The 17,293-nt window shown below is 43.3% G+C and overlaps 2 protein-coding genes across 2 annotated transcripts in view; one reads left to right on the forward strand and one right to left on the reverse strand.

Moving 5' to 3' along the window:
- Positions 1-17,293, forward strand: part of LOC138965092 (uncharacterized) — a 305,948-nt gene that overhangs the window by 251,489 nt on the left and 37,166 nt on the right. The gene's annotated exons all lie outside the window — the stretch shown is intronic.
- The window catches only part of LOC138965062 (uncharacterized), a 57,881-nt gene that overhangs the window by 36,678 nt on the left and 3,910 nt on the right, over positions 1-17,293 (reverse strand). The window contains exon 2 of the mRNA XM_070337185.1: positions 2,415-2,511. Within this exon, the coding sequence (XP_070193286.1) occupies positions 2,415-2,511 (97 nt within the window). The remainder of the gene's footprint in view (positions 1-2,414; positions 2,512-17,293) is intronic.

The raw sequence follows: 17,293 nt of genomic DNA on the forward strand, positions 1-17,293 counted from the left end.
CTTACAATGCAGGTAACACTGGAAAAGTATTAAAACTTAAAACCCTTGATTAGGAACAAGGCAAACAATATCAAATTCTCAAATTACTATGCAAAAGCCAAGTACTGAACATTAATATCAACAGGAAAACAAACATTCACATTTTTTATTTTTGTACCCTCTTTTTCCTCTCCTTTCCCCCTCCCTCCCCTAAAGGCAGAACCAGGATTCTGTTGATTATAAGGAGGAAAAGTTGCATACCAAACTGACTGCACCACATGTTGCCTGCATACAATTTCTGATCATGGGCAAACCAAAGTATTCTCCCCCCCCCTCCTTCCCACCCACAAGGGACCACAATTTCATCAATAAAAAGCAGGAAAACTTGTTCAAGGCCTGACTGGCCACACCACCTGTTGCCTGGTTAGCAGGAAACAGTCGATGTTAAATCTGAGAGGGGCATAACTAAATATGACACTGATTAATATGACCACTAATCACATGGCTAAAAATCTCGTTTGTAGCTTGTCTGAAATATTTGCTTCACGGAGCAGACCAATTACCTGGCAGTGATAGATACAAAAGTGAATAAAAAGATACGCTGTGGTTCGAAGGTGTGTGGAGAATATATGGTAAAGGGAGGGAGATTTCTGTGTGTGTGTGTGTGTGTGTGAGTGTGTGTGTGTGTGTGTGTGTGTGTGTGTGTGTGTGTGTGTGTGTGTGGGTGGGTGTGTGTATGTGTGTATGTGTAAGTGTGTGTGTGAGTGAGGGGTGGTGGTAAATGTTTGACTTGTTTTGTATCATGTATGTATACATCAGCGTCCAAACGGAAGTGTTTTTACATTTAGTCAAGTTTTGACTAAATGTTTTAACATAGTTAAAAAAACGTCCGGGGATATCATTACCAGGAACTCTCATGTCAAATTTCATAAAGATCGGTCCAGTAGTTTTGTCTGAATTGCTCTACACACACACACGCACAGACAGACAGACACACACACATACATCACGACCCTCGTCTCGATTCCCCCTCTATGTTAAAACATTTAGTCAAAACTTGACTAAATGTAAAAAAAGGCTCAACATTAGTAAGTAAGCTCAAAGTCGACGGCACAAAGTGCCTAGCCTTACTAGGGGGTCCGGGGGCATACTCCCACGGTAAAAATGTTCTCCAAAGAACCCAAATTGTGCAATTTGGTGTCATCTGAGCTCCAAGTTTGCCATTAAATTAAGTTTTCAGAACCATTTTTGCCTCCCCCATTTATTTTTTCGGTGGACACTTTAGCTTTTACGGCGGAACAAAATAAAAATTTGGCGGAAATTTGCCTTTCGGCGGACAATTCCCATGCCTGCTCCTTCCTTTTTAACACTTTCTACCCCACCTATGTTGACCAAGTTTTTTTTAGCCCAGACCAGCTGTGCTGCAGCAGGTCACTCACAATTGTAGAAACTGTGTATTAACACTCTAGAATGCTGGCGTTAGATGGACGTTACAGGAAGCGACTGAGGCTAACACTAACAGTCTGAGCGGATATATATATATCCGTACCCGGTCAGATAGAGCCATATGAGTGGGCACGGATATATCCGTACCTGAGAGACAATGAGTTAAGACATGATTTTCTCAGATTTTGGGAGGTCTTAAAATGGGGGTTCCACTGTAGCCAATGTAAAGGCAAGGACATTTTGTTTGTTTGTTTGCTTAACGCCCAGCCGACCACGAAGGGCCATATATATATCAGGGCGGTGCTACTTTGACATATAACGTGCGCCACACACAAGACAGAAGTCGCAGCACAGGCTTCATGTCTTACCCAGTCACATTATTCTGACACCGGACCAACCAGTCCTAGCACTAACCCCATAATGCCAGACGCCAGGCGGAGCAGCCACTAGATTGCCAATTTTAAAGTCTTAGGTATGACCCGGCCGGGGTTCGAACCCACGACCTCCCGATCACGGGGCGGACGTCTTACCACTAGGCCAACCGTGCCGGTAGGCAAGGACATATCTGTGGTGATTTACACTAAGGCCCCCCCCCCCCCCCCCCCCCCAAACAAAAATAGTCTGTTTACGGTATCCCGACCGACACTATTTTTTTGCGCGACCCTCGACTTTTTTTTTGGATTTGGGGGGGGGAGAAAAAAAAGAAGAAAAAAAAGTCTTTGTTTTTTGGCAAAATAACTTTAAAATGTTTTTTTCCAGAATTTTTTAAATTTTTTTTAAAAAAAATCCCGACCTACCGACCCTATTTTTTGGGGCCTATGTTACCGTAAACAGACTTTTTTTTTTCCCTAATGATTCCCTTCAACCTCAGGACCACAACATTCACCACAACAGCAGTTTAATTGGTGATAGGAAAGTGCATGAAGTAGGTGCCTAGATCAAGTGTCAAGAGAAGTGGAGCTAATTAAGGGCCAATGTTAATGACTCACTTCCGAGCCACTTCGGGCTTAGGAGGAGAAGGTTTGGTGGGCCTGGCCGTTACACCGCTGTGCTGGGTTGCATCCTCCTCGTTCGCTTCTGCCAGCACTGCAACAATTTTGTATACAAGCAATTCTCTTTTTTTTCAAAATACTTTTTTTTAAACATAGGAGGAATGAAAATAGAAAGTGTCTAAAAGACCATCCAAACACAAATGTAGCAGACTTGGGTGTTATTTCTTCTTAATATTTAAATTACTTCTTTTAGAGATAGAAATAGAGAGAGAGGGGAGAGAGAGAGAGAGAGGAGAGAGAGAGGGGAGAGAGAGAGAGAGAGAGAGAGAGAGAGAGAGAGAGAGGGGGAGAGAGAGAGAGAGAGAGAGAGAGAGAGAGAGAGAGAGAGAGAGAGAGAGAGAGAGAGAGAGAGAGAGAGGGGAGAGAGAGTCCCTTAATTATTATTCAACTTTCCACTGAATCTGCTTCAAATGTTTACCTCTTCCTCTACCCTCTCCAGCCAGCTAATGAAATACCTGTATACGAAAAAACAAAAAGCAGTTTGTGCTAAGGAGCGGAAACTGTGTGTTTGTTGATGCTATCTACCCAGCTAACACTAGCACAGAGTTAATCTCTCTACCACACAGCTCACCCATTCCAAGCACGCAGGAATTACCCCAGACAGTCTTCAGGTACAATTCAAAGTTCGCAATCTTCACACAGTACTTGCTGCATCTTGCAACACAGGCGCCAGACTACATGGCACATGCCACTGGCTTGGCATGGTGCCTCTAAATGAGGACGAAAGGCAAGGCGAAAAGAGGCTCCTTATGATCCTGTTCATACGTCAAAAGCACCTTCATTTTCAATGCACACAGGGTGCAGAAATCCCGCGCACACAATAGAGGGAGAGAGTGAGAGAGAAAGAGAGAGAGAGAGCGAGAGAGAGAGAGCGAGAGAGAAAGAGGGATGGAGAGAGAGAGAGAGAGAGAGAGAGAGAGAGAGAGAGAGAGAGGGGGGGAGGGAGGGATGGAGAGAGAGAGAGAAGGTGTGTGTGTGTGTGGGGGGGGGGGGGGCGGCGAAGACAGGACCACCTTTCTCTCAATACATTCACACATGTACAGTTATGCCTGTGCTGAGAGGACGGTGTCCTTTATGTACTGCAGGTTTCCTTTCAAGGCAGGTATGCTTTATTTGTGAAGTTAAAAGACTAAAGGAACAACAGGCGGTGTCGAAATTATGCACTCGCGGCAGATGTGTTTTTATGACAGACATGCTTTGTGAAATTATTGGACAACTGAGCAACTGCAATGCTGTGCAGTGGGAAGTGACCTCTCACATAAGGGTCTCACACCAATTTGTTTGTTTTTGTTTATTTGTTGCTTAACGTCCAGCCGACTACGCAGAGCCATATCAGGACGAGGAAGGGGGGGATGAAGGGGGCCACTTGTCAAGCGATTCCTGTTTACAAATGCACTAACCCATTACTTGTGTCCCAGCAGGCTTTAGTAAAACTAAATTAATACCTACTGGAAGATTACCAGTTTCCAGTATGTTAAAATAGGCTTAACCTATCTACTGCTGGACTTACATCAGAACACTAACAGATTAAACTATACATGAATCGCGAGACAAGCGGCAAGAGAAGAGATTTTTTGGAAAAAATACAGGTGAATGAGCAAGAAGGCAGAAAAAAGAAAAGAATTCATGAAGAAAAAGAGAGCATGACAGGAAAGAGGAACCAAAAATCTACCTAACAGCAAACTAGAAAGCTCCTGCGGTTCCAAAAACAGGAGGGGCCTTTAATTTCATAACCGCAGTGCCCCACTGCGGGAGTCTCACACCAAAGGTACCACTGTATACGGTATCACTGGTCAATGCACAGCATTAAAAAATGACCTCACTATCAGTGGTTTGGCGCCTAATTGCCCTCGAGTATCTTTTCAGCGCTCTGTCTCGCGACAGAGAAAGTAAAATTGCAACAGAACACTTGGGATGCTTGACAGTGGACTATGTCCGCTTTGGAGCTGCTTTTTTGACTCACCCAAAAGAGCCACGTTTGAGTGGTATTGTTCTAGAAAGTAAAGTCAAGGACGCTGTTGCAAGGAACCACACGTGGCAGTGTAGACTGTACTGAAACTTTTACCAAACAGTGTTAAAAAGCGACAATTTAGACTTTGAAATTCGATTCATTGAATAAACTTTATGTTTGCGTTCAAATAACATAACTACTGCATATATGGTGGACCAATGATGGAGAGTGTTTGCAGGGAACACTTCTTTCAGACTGAAACCAGGTATTGCTTGATCACATTTTCAGTTTCAATTTTAACCCCACCACCCTTCTAAGGATCCTCGCTCTTTCACCTTGGTTCTTAAAACATGTCATCATGGTTATTTTCCCTTCTGCCAGTTGTACCTTTACTCTCAAACCGTACGTGTCACTGTCAGAGAAAAACCTTCACAGTCAGAATGGCTGTCCCGTCCATTAGTTGTAGACCATCAGACGCCCATTCTCGACCCCTTCACAACAATATCTCACAGTCTCTTGTTGTGCAGGCTCTCTTTATTGGTTCCTGTCTGCTGTCAGTTCAAGACAATGGAATAGCCCACATGTGTACCTCCTTCAACTTACAACGGAACATTTCTGATTTACTGTGGTTGTCCACCACCACCTCTCTCTCTCTCTCTCTCTCTCTCTCTCTCTCTCTCTCTCTCTCACACACACACACACACACACTGCAGACACATACACCGCACACACCTCTCTCTTACACACACACACACTGAAGACACATACCTCGCACACGAGCAAACATCTCTATCAATACACAGTGACACACACACACACACACAAGCTCCAGACGATTGGCTTGTAAAGCCTGTTGAAGCGCCCTAGAACAATAGTGCCATGTTGAATATAAAAACACCTGACTGTGAACATCGTTCTTGAGCCAGAGACAGCATCGGTTGATCTTCAGTCTTCATTGGTTCAGATCTTTTCTCTGTATCAAACTGGCCGTCTGAACACCAGAACTTGCCAACACTCTGGCTTAAATTGTCACACACACACACACACACGCAAAACACACGCTCTCTCTCTCTCTCTCTCTCTCTCTCTCTTTCATATAACAGGTCCCAACACAGACAGATTCAACTGCAAGACATGCTGTCTTTCCCTGATGACTCAGCTCACGGGTTTTTATGATCTAAGGAAAGACCCCAGACCGAGGAGTGTTAAATGAAAAGAAATTACTTGGCGTTATCACGGCAAACCATGCAGTTCAATCAAAGAACTCCGACCATTAACCCGATTTCTAGAAACCTTTACAATTTGCAAGCCTCAAAATTAGGTTATTATTTATTAAGTTAACCACGGTAGAGGCGTACTCACTCAAGAATAAGGAAAGATCAAAATCAAATTACCAAGACTTAAGATTGTACTGTCCTTATAAAACATCGTTAAATCAAATTAACATCAGGCAAAGTGTGTGTGTGTGTGTGTGTGTGTGTGTGTGTGTGTGCGTGCGTGTGTGCGCGCGTTTTACACCCCAAGACGGTTGTCTGAACTCTTGAAGACTAAGGAATAATTCAAAATAGGTGACCTGTATTCGCCTTCTCACACCTTAGAAATACCTTGGCCGTAGGGTAGAGAAGTGGCGGGGGGGGGGGGGGGGGGGGGCGGGGGGGACGGGGGGGGGGGGGGGGGGGGGGACGGGGAGGGACGGAAGACAGTGAAAAACAGAGGCAAACTTGACCTTCAAGCTACTACCTGAAAAACAAGGAAACAGCGCCTGGTCTCCACTTATACGCCTGAATCACTTGACACACTATACTGCACACGTATTTTTGTATACGAACTGGGAGAACAGGTGTACACGTATACGTATCTGATTCAAGATCCACACAGACAGGGCATGTGTAGAACTGCGCTTAGAACTGTACCCACGGAATACGCGCGATATAAGCCTCATATTAATTGATTGTTCTGGTTCAGCTGGTGTCAAATTTTGCAAGCACACCAGGCCTTCATTTTAACCAATGAAAAGGTATGCAAGTGTTTGTTTACTTATAAGTGAAATGCACAATACTAACTCTTGTTTTCTTTTTCTTGACTTATTTTCTAAAAACGCTGCCAAGAATCCTACATCTAAATTTGTGAACATAATTTAACATTTCCTTACTGTTTAATATATGGTTTCTTCTGTGCAACATCTATTAGTATTTACTGTAAATAATAACTGATCTCACAGTCTCTTGTGTCTCTCTCTTCCTAATCTACTTTCTTCTCTCAAGTCCACTTTCCTCTCCCTCTCAGTCAAGCTGAAGAAGTTTTTGGTAGTCTCTGGAGGTCCAGCAGCTATGAACAGGTCTAGCAAACTATCCACCGCCTGTCCCTCTTCGTATTACAGTATACACACACAGGGAGGCTGGCGTCTCCCCTCTCTACCTGCAGCGAGCAAACAATGTTCTCACCTGACCCCACTTGGCCCCCAGGTGCAAGAGATGAGCAGCAGACTATCCTCCCGCCCCCTCCCCCAGTGTCTGAACTCTCCTCGCCCAGCTCGCCCTAGAACTGTAGGAAGGGGAAACAGTGGACTCCACTCCCCCTTCTTTCTTTTATTAAAGGACCACCCCCGACCTGTTTTAATCCCCCCCCACACACACACACACATAGACACTTTCTAAGGTCGCAGTTTTCCAGATATTTTCGTTATCATGTCTGTTAATTTAACTTCTTTTTCTTAGACTGACTCTCCTATGTAATATCTGATTTCTCTCTCTCTCTCTCTCTCTCTCTCTCTCTCTCTCTCTCTCTCTCTCTCTCTCTCTCTCTCCTCTGTCTTCACCCAATCTGACTCCTCTTCACCTTCGTCTCTTTCTCTCCCAAAGAAAAAAAATTGTAGAAGAGGGGTTCCACTGTACTAGTAGACTTTGTTGTTGTTGTTAAATCTCTAGAGGTACGAAGTCTGCAGGGCCAGTACTTCGAAAAATCAAAAACTCTTACCAGAGACTGTGACCAACGTGATTGTGTTCTGTACACTCTCTACCATGACAGCATCACCCCCATCCCCCCCCTTTCACATTAACCTGTCTGCTACAGGTGATACGCATGAGGTGCTGGGACGGAGAATACTTGACGGATCGGAGAGCACCAGAAGGAGGGGGGGGGGGGGGGGGGAGGGCAGAGGAGTAGTAATGGAGTGGGCAAGGAGGTCTGAGAGGGAGAGGAAAGTGGACTAGAGAGAAAAAAGTAGATTCAGAAGAGAGAGAGAGAGAGAGAGAGAGAGAGAGAGAGAGAGAGAGAAGGCGAAGGCGAAGGCGAATTTTTATTGCATCAAACACAATGTGTATGTACAAGGGGGAGAAATAGTTAGCATGTGAACAAAGTGGACTTGACCGTCCGGAAGCAAGGCAACTTAAAATCAACACCTAGCACAAGAAGTAAAACAGAGAAGAAAAAAAAAATACAGTAAGATGAAGACAAGGGTTTTGGGTTGTACGATCATACCGGTCTATTTCACAATTGGTTTTCTCTTTGTCTAAACGCGTAGAACACATAATTTGACAATGCAATCAGTCGTAATTTGTTGTCAGTCTGTAAAATACACAACGATGAGTTGGAGAACTGGTCAAGGTCAAAACAAGCACCAATGTACTTTTGACGGATTGCATTGTAAGCTGGGCATTTAAACAGGAAGTGGTTTTCATTTTCTTCAGTTGATTTACAAAATGTACAATTTCTGGATTCAGCGCACTCGGGATTATAGCGCAGTTTATTTACCTTCAATGGTGTAATGCCCAGTCTGAACTTTGTGTACATTTTGCGTATGTACTGGTTTTCAATGACACCCAGATACTTTTCTTTTTCAAGTTCTCCTTTAAACATCCTGTATACATCAAATCTCACACTTGTATCAAGTTTACAGTGCCAGTTTTGCTCAAAGCAGTCTTGCAGACGTTGCTGTAATGTTCTAATAAACGCACATTCCCTACCTACAGACCCGTTCAACCACACATCTCCAAATCCATTCATGCAAAGGAGGCATTTAACTTGTGAGACCCAATTCTGTTTTCCCCTTTCAACTGCGTTTTTTAACATGATGTATGACATCTTTGCATATCTCGAATCCGGCATACAGTTAAGTCTCAACCAGTACTTTACGCTTCGGATATTTGCTAGGATTGACAAAGTGCATCTTCCAAGTTCCCCATACACCATCTGGTTTGGACTGTTTGACGAGATCCCGAGTAATCTTTTACAGGCATACATGTGAACCTTTTCAATCTGTGAACAGTCAAAACATCCCCATAGTTCTGAGCCATAGAGCAAGATGGGAGCAATTTGCGCATCAAATAATTTGAAAAATATGTCCATGTCGTGGCATCCTATATTCCATAAGACTTTAAAAATCTCAATGACACCTTGTTTGGCTCTGGTGATTGCGTCATTGAAAGAGAGATTCAAACGGGCTTGGGTTGTGAATGTCAGACCGAGATACTTGATACTTGCGCGTTTCCGTAGAACCATTTCTCACTTTTGGCTAAATGACCACCGTTTCGAAAAACAACGACATTGGTTTTATTCATGTTTAGCCTTAACCCAAGACGCTTTGAAACGTTATGTAAGATGTTCAGTTGGTTTTGCAAACCCACTATGGACGATGATAGCAGTGCAATGTCGTCAGCGAACATCAAAAGAAACAGTTCGATCTCGCCGGGAAGCATTTGAATTCCGTGTCTGCCCTTACATATTATTTCCGAGGCAAGTTCGTTTATAAGAAACGAAAAATGCGTTGGGCTCGCTAGACAGCCCTGCTTCAGGCCTTGTAGGCATTCAAAATAATCAGTATTGCCAGAGTTACATCGGACGCAAGAGAGAACAGATGAGTACATTGACCTAAGCATGTTAAACATTCTTCCTTTTACACCAATCTTTAATAAAACATTCCACAAAACATCCCTTTTAACGGTGTCAAACGCCTTTTGAAAGTCCACAAAAGCAACATATAACTTCTTTTTTAGTTGAAGCTGCTTGGTAACTGCTGCATAAAGAGTGAACATGTGGTCAATTGTGGAGTAATTTTTTCTAAAACCCGCCTGTGACTCAGAGAGAATGTTGTTTTCCTCAGCCCACGCTGTCAAACGGGCATTCATAATACTGGTATACAACTTGCTCACACAACTTAACAAAGAGACGCCTCTATAATTGTCAGGGTTCTCATCATCACCTTTCTTAAATATTGGTTGAATGATAGCCTTTGCCCAATCTGAAGGGTAGTCACCAGTCCTAAAAAGGTCGTTAAACAACGTCAAAAGATAGGGGACGATTGTGTCACCTGTGGTTTTTAAGAGATCATTTAAAACGCCATCTGGTCCCGCTGCTTTCCCTTTTTTTAAGCCACTTAAAGCAGTCCTCACTTCTTCTTCGGTAATATCACTGTTGAGAATGTCGCAGTCAAGTTCGTTTTCTTCTTCAGTGTCAGTATGGTCATGTTCTTGAACATGCCTTCTATCATCATCCTCGTTAAGTACTTTCTTAAAATGATCATACCATGCCTGATTGTCAATAGTTCCTGCGGGTTTACGTTTCCTCCTGAATTTCTTTATCTCCTTCCAAAATGCATGAGAGTCAGAAATATTCAACAGCAGGCTATTCACTCTATTTTGTTTATGACTGTCTTTTTTCTGTTTGAGCACTTTGGAGTATGACTTTCTCTCCGTTAGGTATAACATCTTTAACCTGTCTTTCTCTTGTCCTGTCTTTTCCTTTTTGTACATCCGAAATGCCTTGCGTGTTTGTCTTTTTAATTTTCGGCATTCAGAATCGAACCACTTGTTGTTTTCGGAGATTAAAGGTGAGTCATTTTTAAACACCCTTTCCATTGGTTTAGCAGCGTCTTTCAAAGCACACGTAAACAACTCCACTGACCCCTCTGCGTCCTCTTTGATCATAGCTGTAGCAGCGGCCAGTTTGTTTACAAAGCTTTCAGACTGGATCAAAGTTTTGACCTCTTGCTCTTTTTCTCTGTCCCATATGAGTCTTTTTGTAGGTGGCTGTGTTGCTTCACTGATGGGAGGACGGACATGGGCACAATCGACGCTAAACGTAAACCAGAGGGGCATATGCGATGACTCAACTGAGAGAGAGAAAGAGAGAGAGAGAGAGAGAGAGAGAGAGAGAGAGAGAGAGAGAGAGAGAGAGAGAGAGAGAGAGAGAGAGAGAGAGAGAAATAAACAGTGAATCTCAACGTGTGAGAGAGAGAATTGAATTGAATTGAATTGAATTGAACTTTATTTAACAAGGATTAAGATTTAAGGCTACGCCTTTTCTTACAATCTGTCCTTGGGACGCATAGACACACAATTATATAATTAAATAATTAAAAATAAAAAGTTAAATTTAAAAAGTTAACCAACAAAAGGAGGTCGGAAAACTTCAGCACGTGATAATAAATATGACGATGATGACGATGATGATAATGAAGATGAGGCATGAAGAGCATACATATGTGGTTATATTCGTAAAATCAAATGCATACTATGCAGGTAATTATAATTATATATATACAAACTGGTAGCAATCGAACATGTAGCAATAGTACAACAAAAATATGTTCAGAATATACAATGCACAGCAGAGAGAGAGAGAGAGAGAGAGAGAGAGAGAGAGAGAGAGAGAGAGAGAGAGAGAGAGAGAGAGAGAGAGAGAGAGAGAGAGAGAGAGAGAGAGAGTGAACTGATGTGAATAGCCTGTATGGTTAGCGTGGAGTACAGGTAGATTCAAGAGAGAAACTCAGAGAGAAACTCAGAGAGAGTTAAAAAGAGAGAGAAACTCAGAGAGAGAGAGAGAGAGAGAGAGAGAGAGAGAGAGAGAGAGAGAGAGAGAGAGAGAGAGAAAGAGAGAGTCACAGAGAGACAGGGTCCAGGGGGGTAAGTGTGAACAGCCTGTGGGGTTTGTGCGGAAGTGTAGGAACGCTGACTGTGAAACTGGAGAAACAGCAGGGGTTGGAGTGGTTTGTGCTGCCTAAGGTATTGTACACCTGCCCAACCTGCTGAGTGCAAATGGCCATAGCTTACACCTGTCTGTATACAACCTGATGGCCTACGTGTGGTCAATGGTCCATTTACAAGATGTGAAAATCGTCAAGAAATTTACATCGGCAATATCACTGCTACCAGCACCACTGACACACGTTTAGGCAACCCAACCCATCCCCCACCCCCCAAAAGTAAATAAAATAAACACTCTACTATTACTAAGGTTAAGTATGCAAACAAATCTTTTCCATTGATTTTAAATTAAATGCCTCTGTTGTCAGACAACTGTTTCGTCCAAACAGGGATTCGTGTCCACACATTCAAGATTCATGTTTACCACACATGTCATAAATCATTACTGGTCACAGAAAAGGGGGTAACAATAAATATAATATATATACATACATGTGCCAACTCTTATGTATGTTATGCACACATCCTGTTCAAAGCATAAATCAGATTATCAGGCTAACTTCTTTCTTCACCAGCTTTGCATGACTAGACTGTGTTGACATGATTTTCAGCAGGCCTCTGAATGATTTTTGTTACTAGCACAATGGAAGTTACTGGAATGCTCATTTTAAGACCTCTCAGTGTTTAACCTTTTATTCAACCTGTTCATTGCCAGTAAATATTTGTGTACCTGTATGTACCTGAATTGACAACTTGCAATGTGCCCTTGAAGTATAATTGAAACACACAACACACAACGTATACATATTGTTTACTTGTTGTTCTCCTTCTTTGTTGTTTATTAAAAAGTTTAATTGTTGCTTGTTAAGGTGGAGATTAAGCCAATTAATACCTACAAAAGTCACAGTTTTCAATTGCTTTGTGCATCTTTGTTTCTTGACCAGTACTCTTGATTTTGGTACCGTTGTGTTCCAAAGACTCTGCACTGTCCTTTGACATCAGGCTCACTGTGTATAACTGGGTGAAGCACGTGATAACCGCTAATGAATAAAGTAATTCGTTTTTTCCGATTAAGGTACACACAGCGACTAATTGGAACCTGGCAGTGAGGATAGTATCACCGCAACAGTTGGTCTTCATCCTTATGAACTCGTCTACGTATATGTTTGGTTTTAATTATTTGAAAGGGAATGCACATATTTAGAAAAATATGAAATGCAAATGGCCGCCATACTTAATATTTTGTTGATATCTACTTCCTCTAGCAGATAATCAAAACCGAACATACGTAGACGGGTACAGAAGGATGAAGACCAACTGTTGCGGTGATACTATCCTCACTGCCAGGTTCCAATTAGTCGCTATATATATATGTAAATCAAACAAAACTAATTACTTTATTCATTAGCGGTTATCACGTGCTTGATCCAGTTATACACAGTGAGCCTTATGTCAAAGGAAAGTGCAGAGTCTTAGGAACACAACGGTACCAAAATCAAGAGTACTGATCAAGAAACAAAGACGCATGAAGCAATTGAAAAATGTGACTTTCATAGGTATTAATTGGCTTAATTCCCACCTTAAAGCAAGTTACCCAGGACAACAGCTGACGTCATACAGGCAGCAAAAGGGTTAAGTCTAAAGACTCTGCTTTCTCAGGCTTTGACGTTTTGTTCATAACTTCTGTAAATTTACCCCAATTTGATTAAGACTCCTTACTTTTTCAGACCTGATTTTCTCAGATTGTTGGAGGTCTTAAATACTAGGCGGTACCACTACCACAGTACCAGATCGCAGCAAAATCGCTGCAGTATGAATTGATGCCATTGGAGTGTCCTACTATAGTCCGGTGGCAGAGGGCTGTTTTTTCCCAGAGCCTAGAAATCCCTAGTTACAATCGTTTCTTTGCATTTTTGAGTGCTTTTGACCTTAAGGTTGAAGAATCGGGTGCATGAACACTCCGCGCACTTTCCCAATTTTGAAGCTTCCGCGCATGTGAAACTCCCGCGCGTGGTGTATATGTAAGATGCGCGCGTGTTTTAGCAAAATGTGATGTGAAACTAGCGCGCGTGTCTTTGCTCGGTCAAATGTGAGACATTGAGACATTAACAACTGACACTTGTATATCCATGAAAACTGACACTTGTATATCTATATATTGAACACGTCTTTATTACACAGACAAGTCGATAAAAACGAATGAAGACTTAAACCATGCGTATAAGAATATTTTGTTCACTTATTATATAACAGAAATTACAGAAATTTCGGGTGTCTGGTATCACAGTCACAGAGAGCAGTCAGTGAAAAGTGCTAACCGTAGGGACTGTGAGTACGCGCGCAAGTTGTATGAGCCGAACCAGTAATTCGTGCGCGGAAGTTACAACCCGATATTGCGCGGAGCATACATGTATTTTACAAGCGCGGAATTTACATATGCGCGGAAATTACCGGCTGCGGAAGAATCCGGTGGGTGTACAAATGACACCCTCTTGGCATTTTCACAATTCAAGATGGCGGCCAAGATGGCGGCCAAAATATGTCACCGGCCATAACTTTTGAACTATACCTCGTAGAATCATGATATTGGTGTCTATGGTAAGGTTTTTGGGGTCAAGGAATCCATTTCTAGTGATTAAATGAATATTCAATCAGTGTAAGTGGTTGAAATGAACAGTGGCTACTTTTGCGGCTCAGAAAATAAGAAAATCCAGCTTTGTTTTTGCTACAACAAACAAACAATGTGCGCCACATCGTTAATATCAATAGTGTAGAGAAGCAGAGATTATAAACTAATGGTTTAATTATGCAACTTTGTTATTACTCAGAAATATCCTCAGAATGTGCGTGCGCTCCGCCTTCTCACCGAAGAGCTACTCCGACCAGTCATCAAAAACAATGAACTGACCAACATGGCTTCTTTGGAAGAGGTGCTTACTGATCTCTCTGCTAAGAGTCTTGTTTGTTTGTTTGTTTATTTGTTGCTTAACGTCCAGCCGACTACGCAGAGCCATATCAGGACGAGGAAGGGGGGGATGAAGGGGGCCACTTGTCAAGCGATTCCTGTTTACAAATGCACTAACCCATTACTTGTGTCCCAGCAGGCTTTAGTAAAACTAAATTAATACCTACTGGAAGATTACCAGTTTCCAGTATGTTAAAATAGGCTTAACCTATCTACTGCTGGACTTACATCAGAACACTAACAGATTAAACTATACATGAATCGCGAGACAAGCGGCAAGAGAAGAGATTTTTGGAAAAAATACAGGTGAATGAGCAAGAAGGCAGAAAAAAGAAAAGAATTCATGAAGAAAAAGAGAGCATGACAGGAAAGAGGAACCAAAAATCTACCTAACAGCAAACTAGAAAGCTCCTGCGGTTCCAAAAACAGGAGGGGCCTTTAATTTCATAACCGCAGTGCCCCACTGCGGGACATAACCGCAGTGCCCCACTGCGGGTGCTAAGAGTCGAACAACAAAAGCTTGGACAGAGTTAGTGATCAAACCGACACTGCTCATCATGCAGTTCACTCGGGCAACTCACGAGCCTGACTACGCCCTCCTCATCTGTACAATGGATCAGATGCTTCCATACTTTTTCGCTGCTCACAAACCCAACTATGCTCGTTACGGCCTGTTCTTCTGCCGCTCTCTTACCTGGCTTCCACCTGAAGTTGAACAGCAGTTCCTTCGAGGAGAGCAGGTTCTTCATCACGTGGATGGACTCTGGAATGGCATTCCATCAGACCAGTTCATTGAAACTACATGGATGAAGCGAGGAAAGGGCCCGAGTGGCATCATTGGAGTCACACAAAATCCACAAACTGTGGCAACGTGGTCCTACAGCCAACACGCAGTCATAACACTGACAGGGGACTTGCAGACGATGACTGAAGAAGACAGAACACCAAAACTGGTGCACAAAGAAGAATCCAATGGGCGAATTAAAACTGATGCACAGGATCGCCAGTCTATCTGCTCCACGTTGTTAGATTGTGTTGATCCAATGGATCCCGACAGTCATCCTGATGGTGCTATAATGAACGTCGTCACAGGAGCCATAGCACAGCAGGATGTGAACATCGACAGAGCATTGATACTGGGCCAGGAGCAGATGGAAGCTTCAGAGTCTTCATGGCCGGAAGGCTTCTACAACCCAATCAAAAAACGGGTTGTTACCTTTTCTGGCAACAGAAAGGCTGTCAAAGTTGGCGACCTTGCTGTTATTGACCAGGAGGCAATTTATGCCAGAGTGATTGGCCTGATGGTGAGCCAGCGGGATGTGGATCTTGGACAGGTACTCAGTTGTGAATTAGCAGCATACCCCCCTTCCATGTTCCATCCAGATGGAAGTATTCGTCTTGCCACTGGGAAAGCATGTTTGAAGAAATGTCTTGCTGTTACAACATCTGCAAGGATGTGGGGAGAACCTTCTGTCGTCGTGGTCGATGTTTCTGCTGTGTTATGGACAATTCACTGGCCCGCACAGGGAACTGTACAAACATGTGTTGACTCTTTCAAGACATGGGTTGCAGATCTTCTCAGACATGCTGAAGTCCATCTGGTTCTGGACAGATACTATGACTACTCTACAAAGAGCAGCACAAGAGCAGCTCGTGATGGCAAAACAGGACCCTCCCGAGTTTACAAACTAACTGCAAAGTCTCCCCTCCCATCCAGGGATGCTGTACTTAAATGTGTCGCAAACAAAGTTCAGTTAAACCTCATCACATGTGAGCAAATACTCAGTGACCAAGAGTTCCTGGACGAAGGCACCCAAGACCACCGCCTACTGCTGACAGGTGTTGAGCCAGTGCCAACTGCAGTGTACAAGGGGAGAAAGAGAGCAGCGATTGACCTGTATTCAACTCATGAGGAGGCTGACATTAGACTTGTCAAGCATGCACTCTCGGCATGCCAAACTGACGATGCTCAGGTCTGTGTCATCTCAGATGATACAGATGTGTTTGCCCTACTGTGTTACCACTACCAAAAATCTGGTTCCTCATCTCCTTTGATGATGCAATCATCAGTCTACGGCAGAGCTTGTATTGACATCCCAGAGACGGTCAAGACGCATCCAGTCCTCATCCCACAAGTCCTGGCCATACATGGTATCAGTGGCTGTGACACAGTAGCAGCATGCTATGGTATTGGCAAGACAATAGCTGTTACCGTTTCAAAGAAGGGGTTCCTCTTGAATTCCCTTGGTGTGGTCGATGCACTATGGAGTGATGTGGAAAAGGAAACGACTGAATTCATGGCAGCTGCCTACAATGAATCAGGAGAAACAATGAGTGAGTGCCGTCTTCAGCAATGGGCGAAAAAGACATCCAAATCCGCTGGTGCACCCAAACTCTGTTCCTTGCCACCAACTACAGAAGCATTTGTGGAAAACATGAAGCGAGCACACTTCCAAGTTGCACAGTGGTATGCTGCATTGGAATCAGATCCACCACCTCTTGCTCCACTGGACTACGGCTGGGAAGCCGATGACGTAAACAGGTCTTTGTCTGCAATACCTGTGCCAGCAGGTGTTTCTCCAGCACCAGACTACGTCCTCTGGCTCATTCGTTGTGGCTGCGAGTCAGACACAGCTTGCAAGACAGGGAACTGTCGATGTACGGGCCGACAACTCCCATGTACTATATTCTGTGCCTGCACAGGTGGGCTTTCTTGTTGCAACAAGTTCACCAGCAAGCCTCCTAGTGATGATGACGACGAAGTTGACGATGTTGTGCAGGAGACGGGCTAAAAACTGACTTCAATCTAGATTCATCAGGTCATTAACATGTAACCAAAACGATGATAAAACGACGACGTTGTGCAGGAGAGGGAGGACAGGGATATTATGGCCGCCATCTTGAAAACCAAAACAAGTTGTGAAATAACTATACAAACGTAAGGAATGGTTTCCTGGACCCTTAAAACCTTATCCTA

Source organism: Littorina saxatilis, linkage group LG4 (assembly GCF_037325665.1).
Source record: "Littorina saxatilis isolate snail1 linkage group LG4, US_GU_Lsax_2.0, whole genome shotgun sequence".
In the NCBI taxonomy this organism is placed as follows: domain Eukaryota; kingdom Metazoa; phylum Mollusca; class Gastropoda; order Littorinimorpha; family Littorinidae; genus Littorina; species Littorina saxatilis.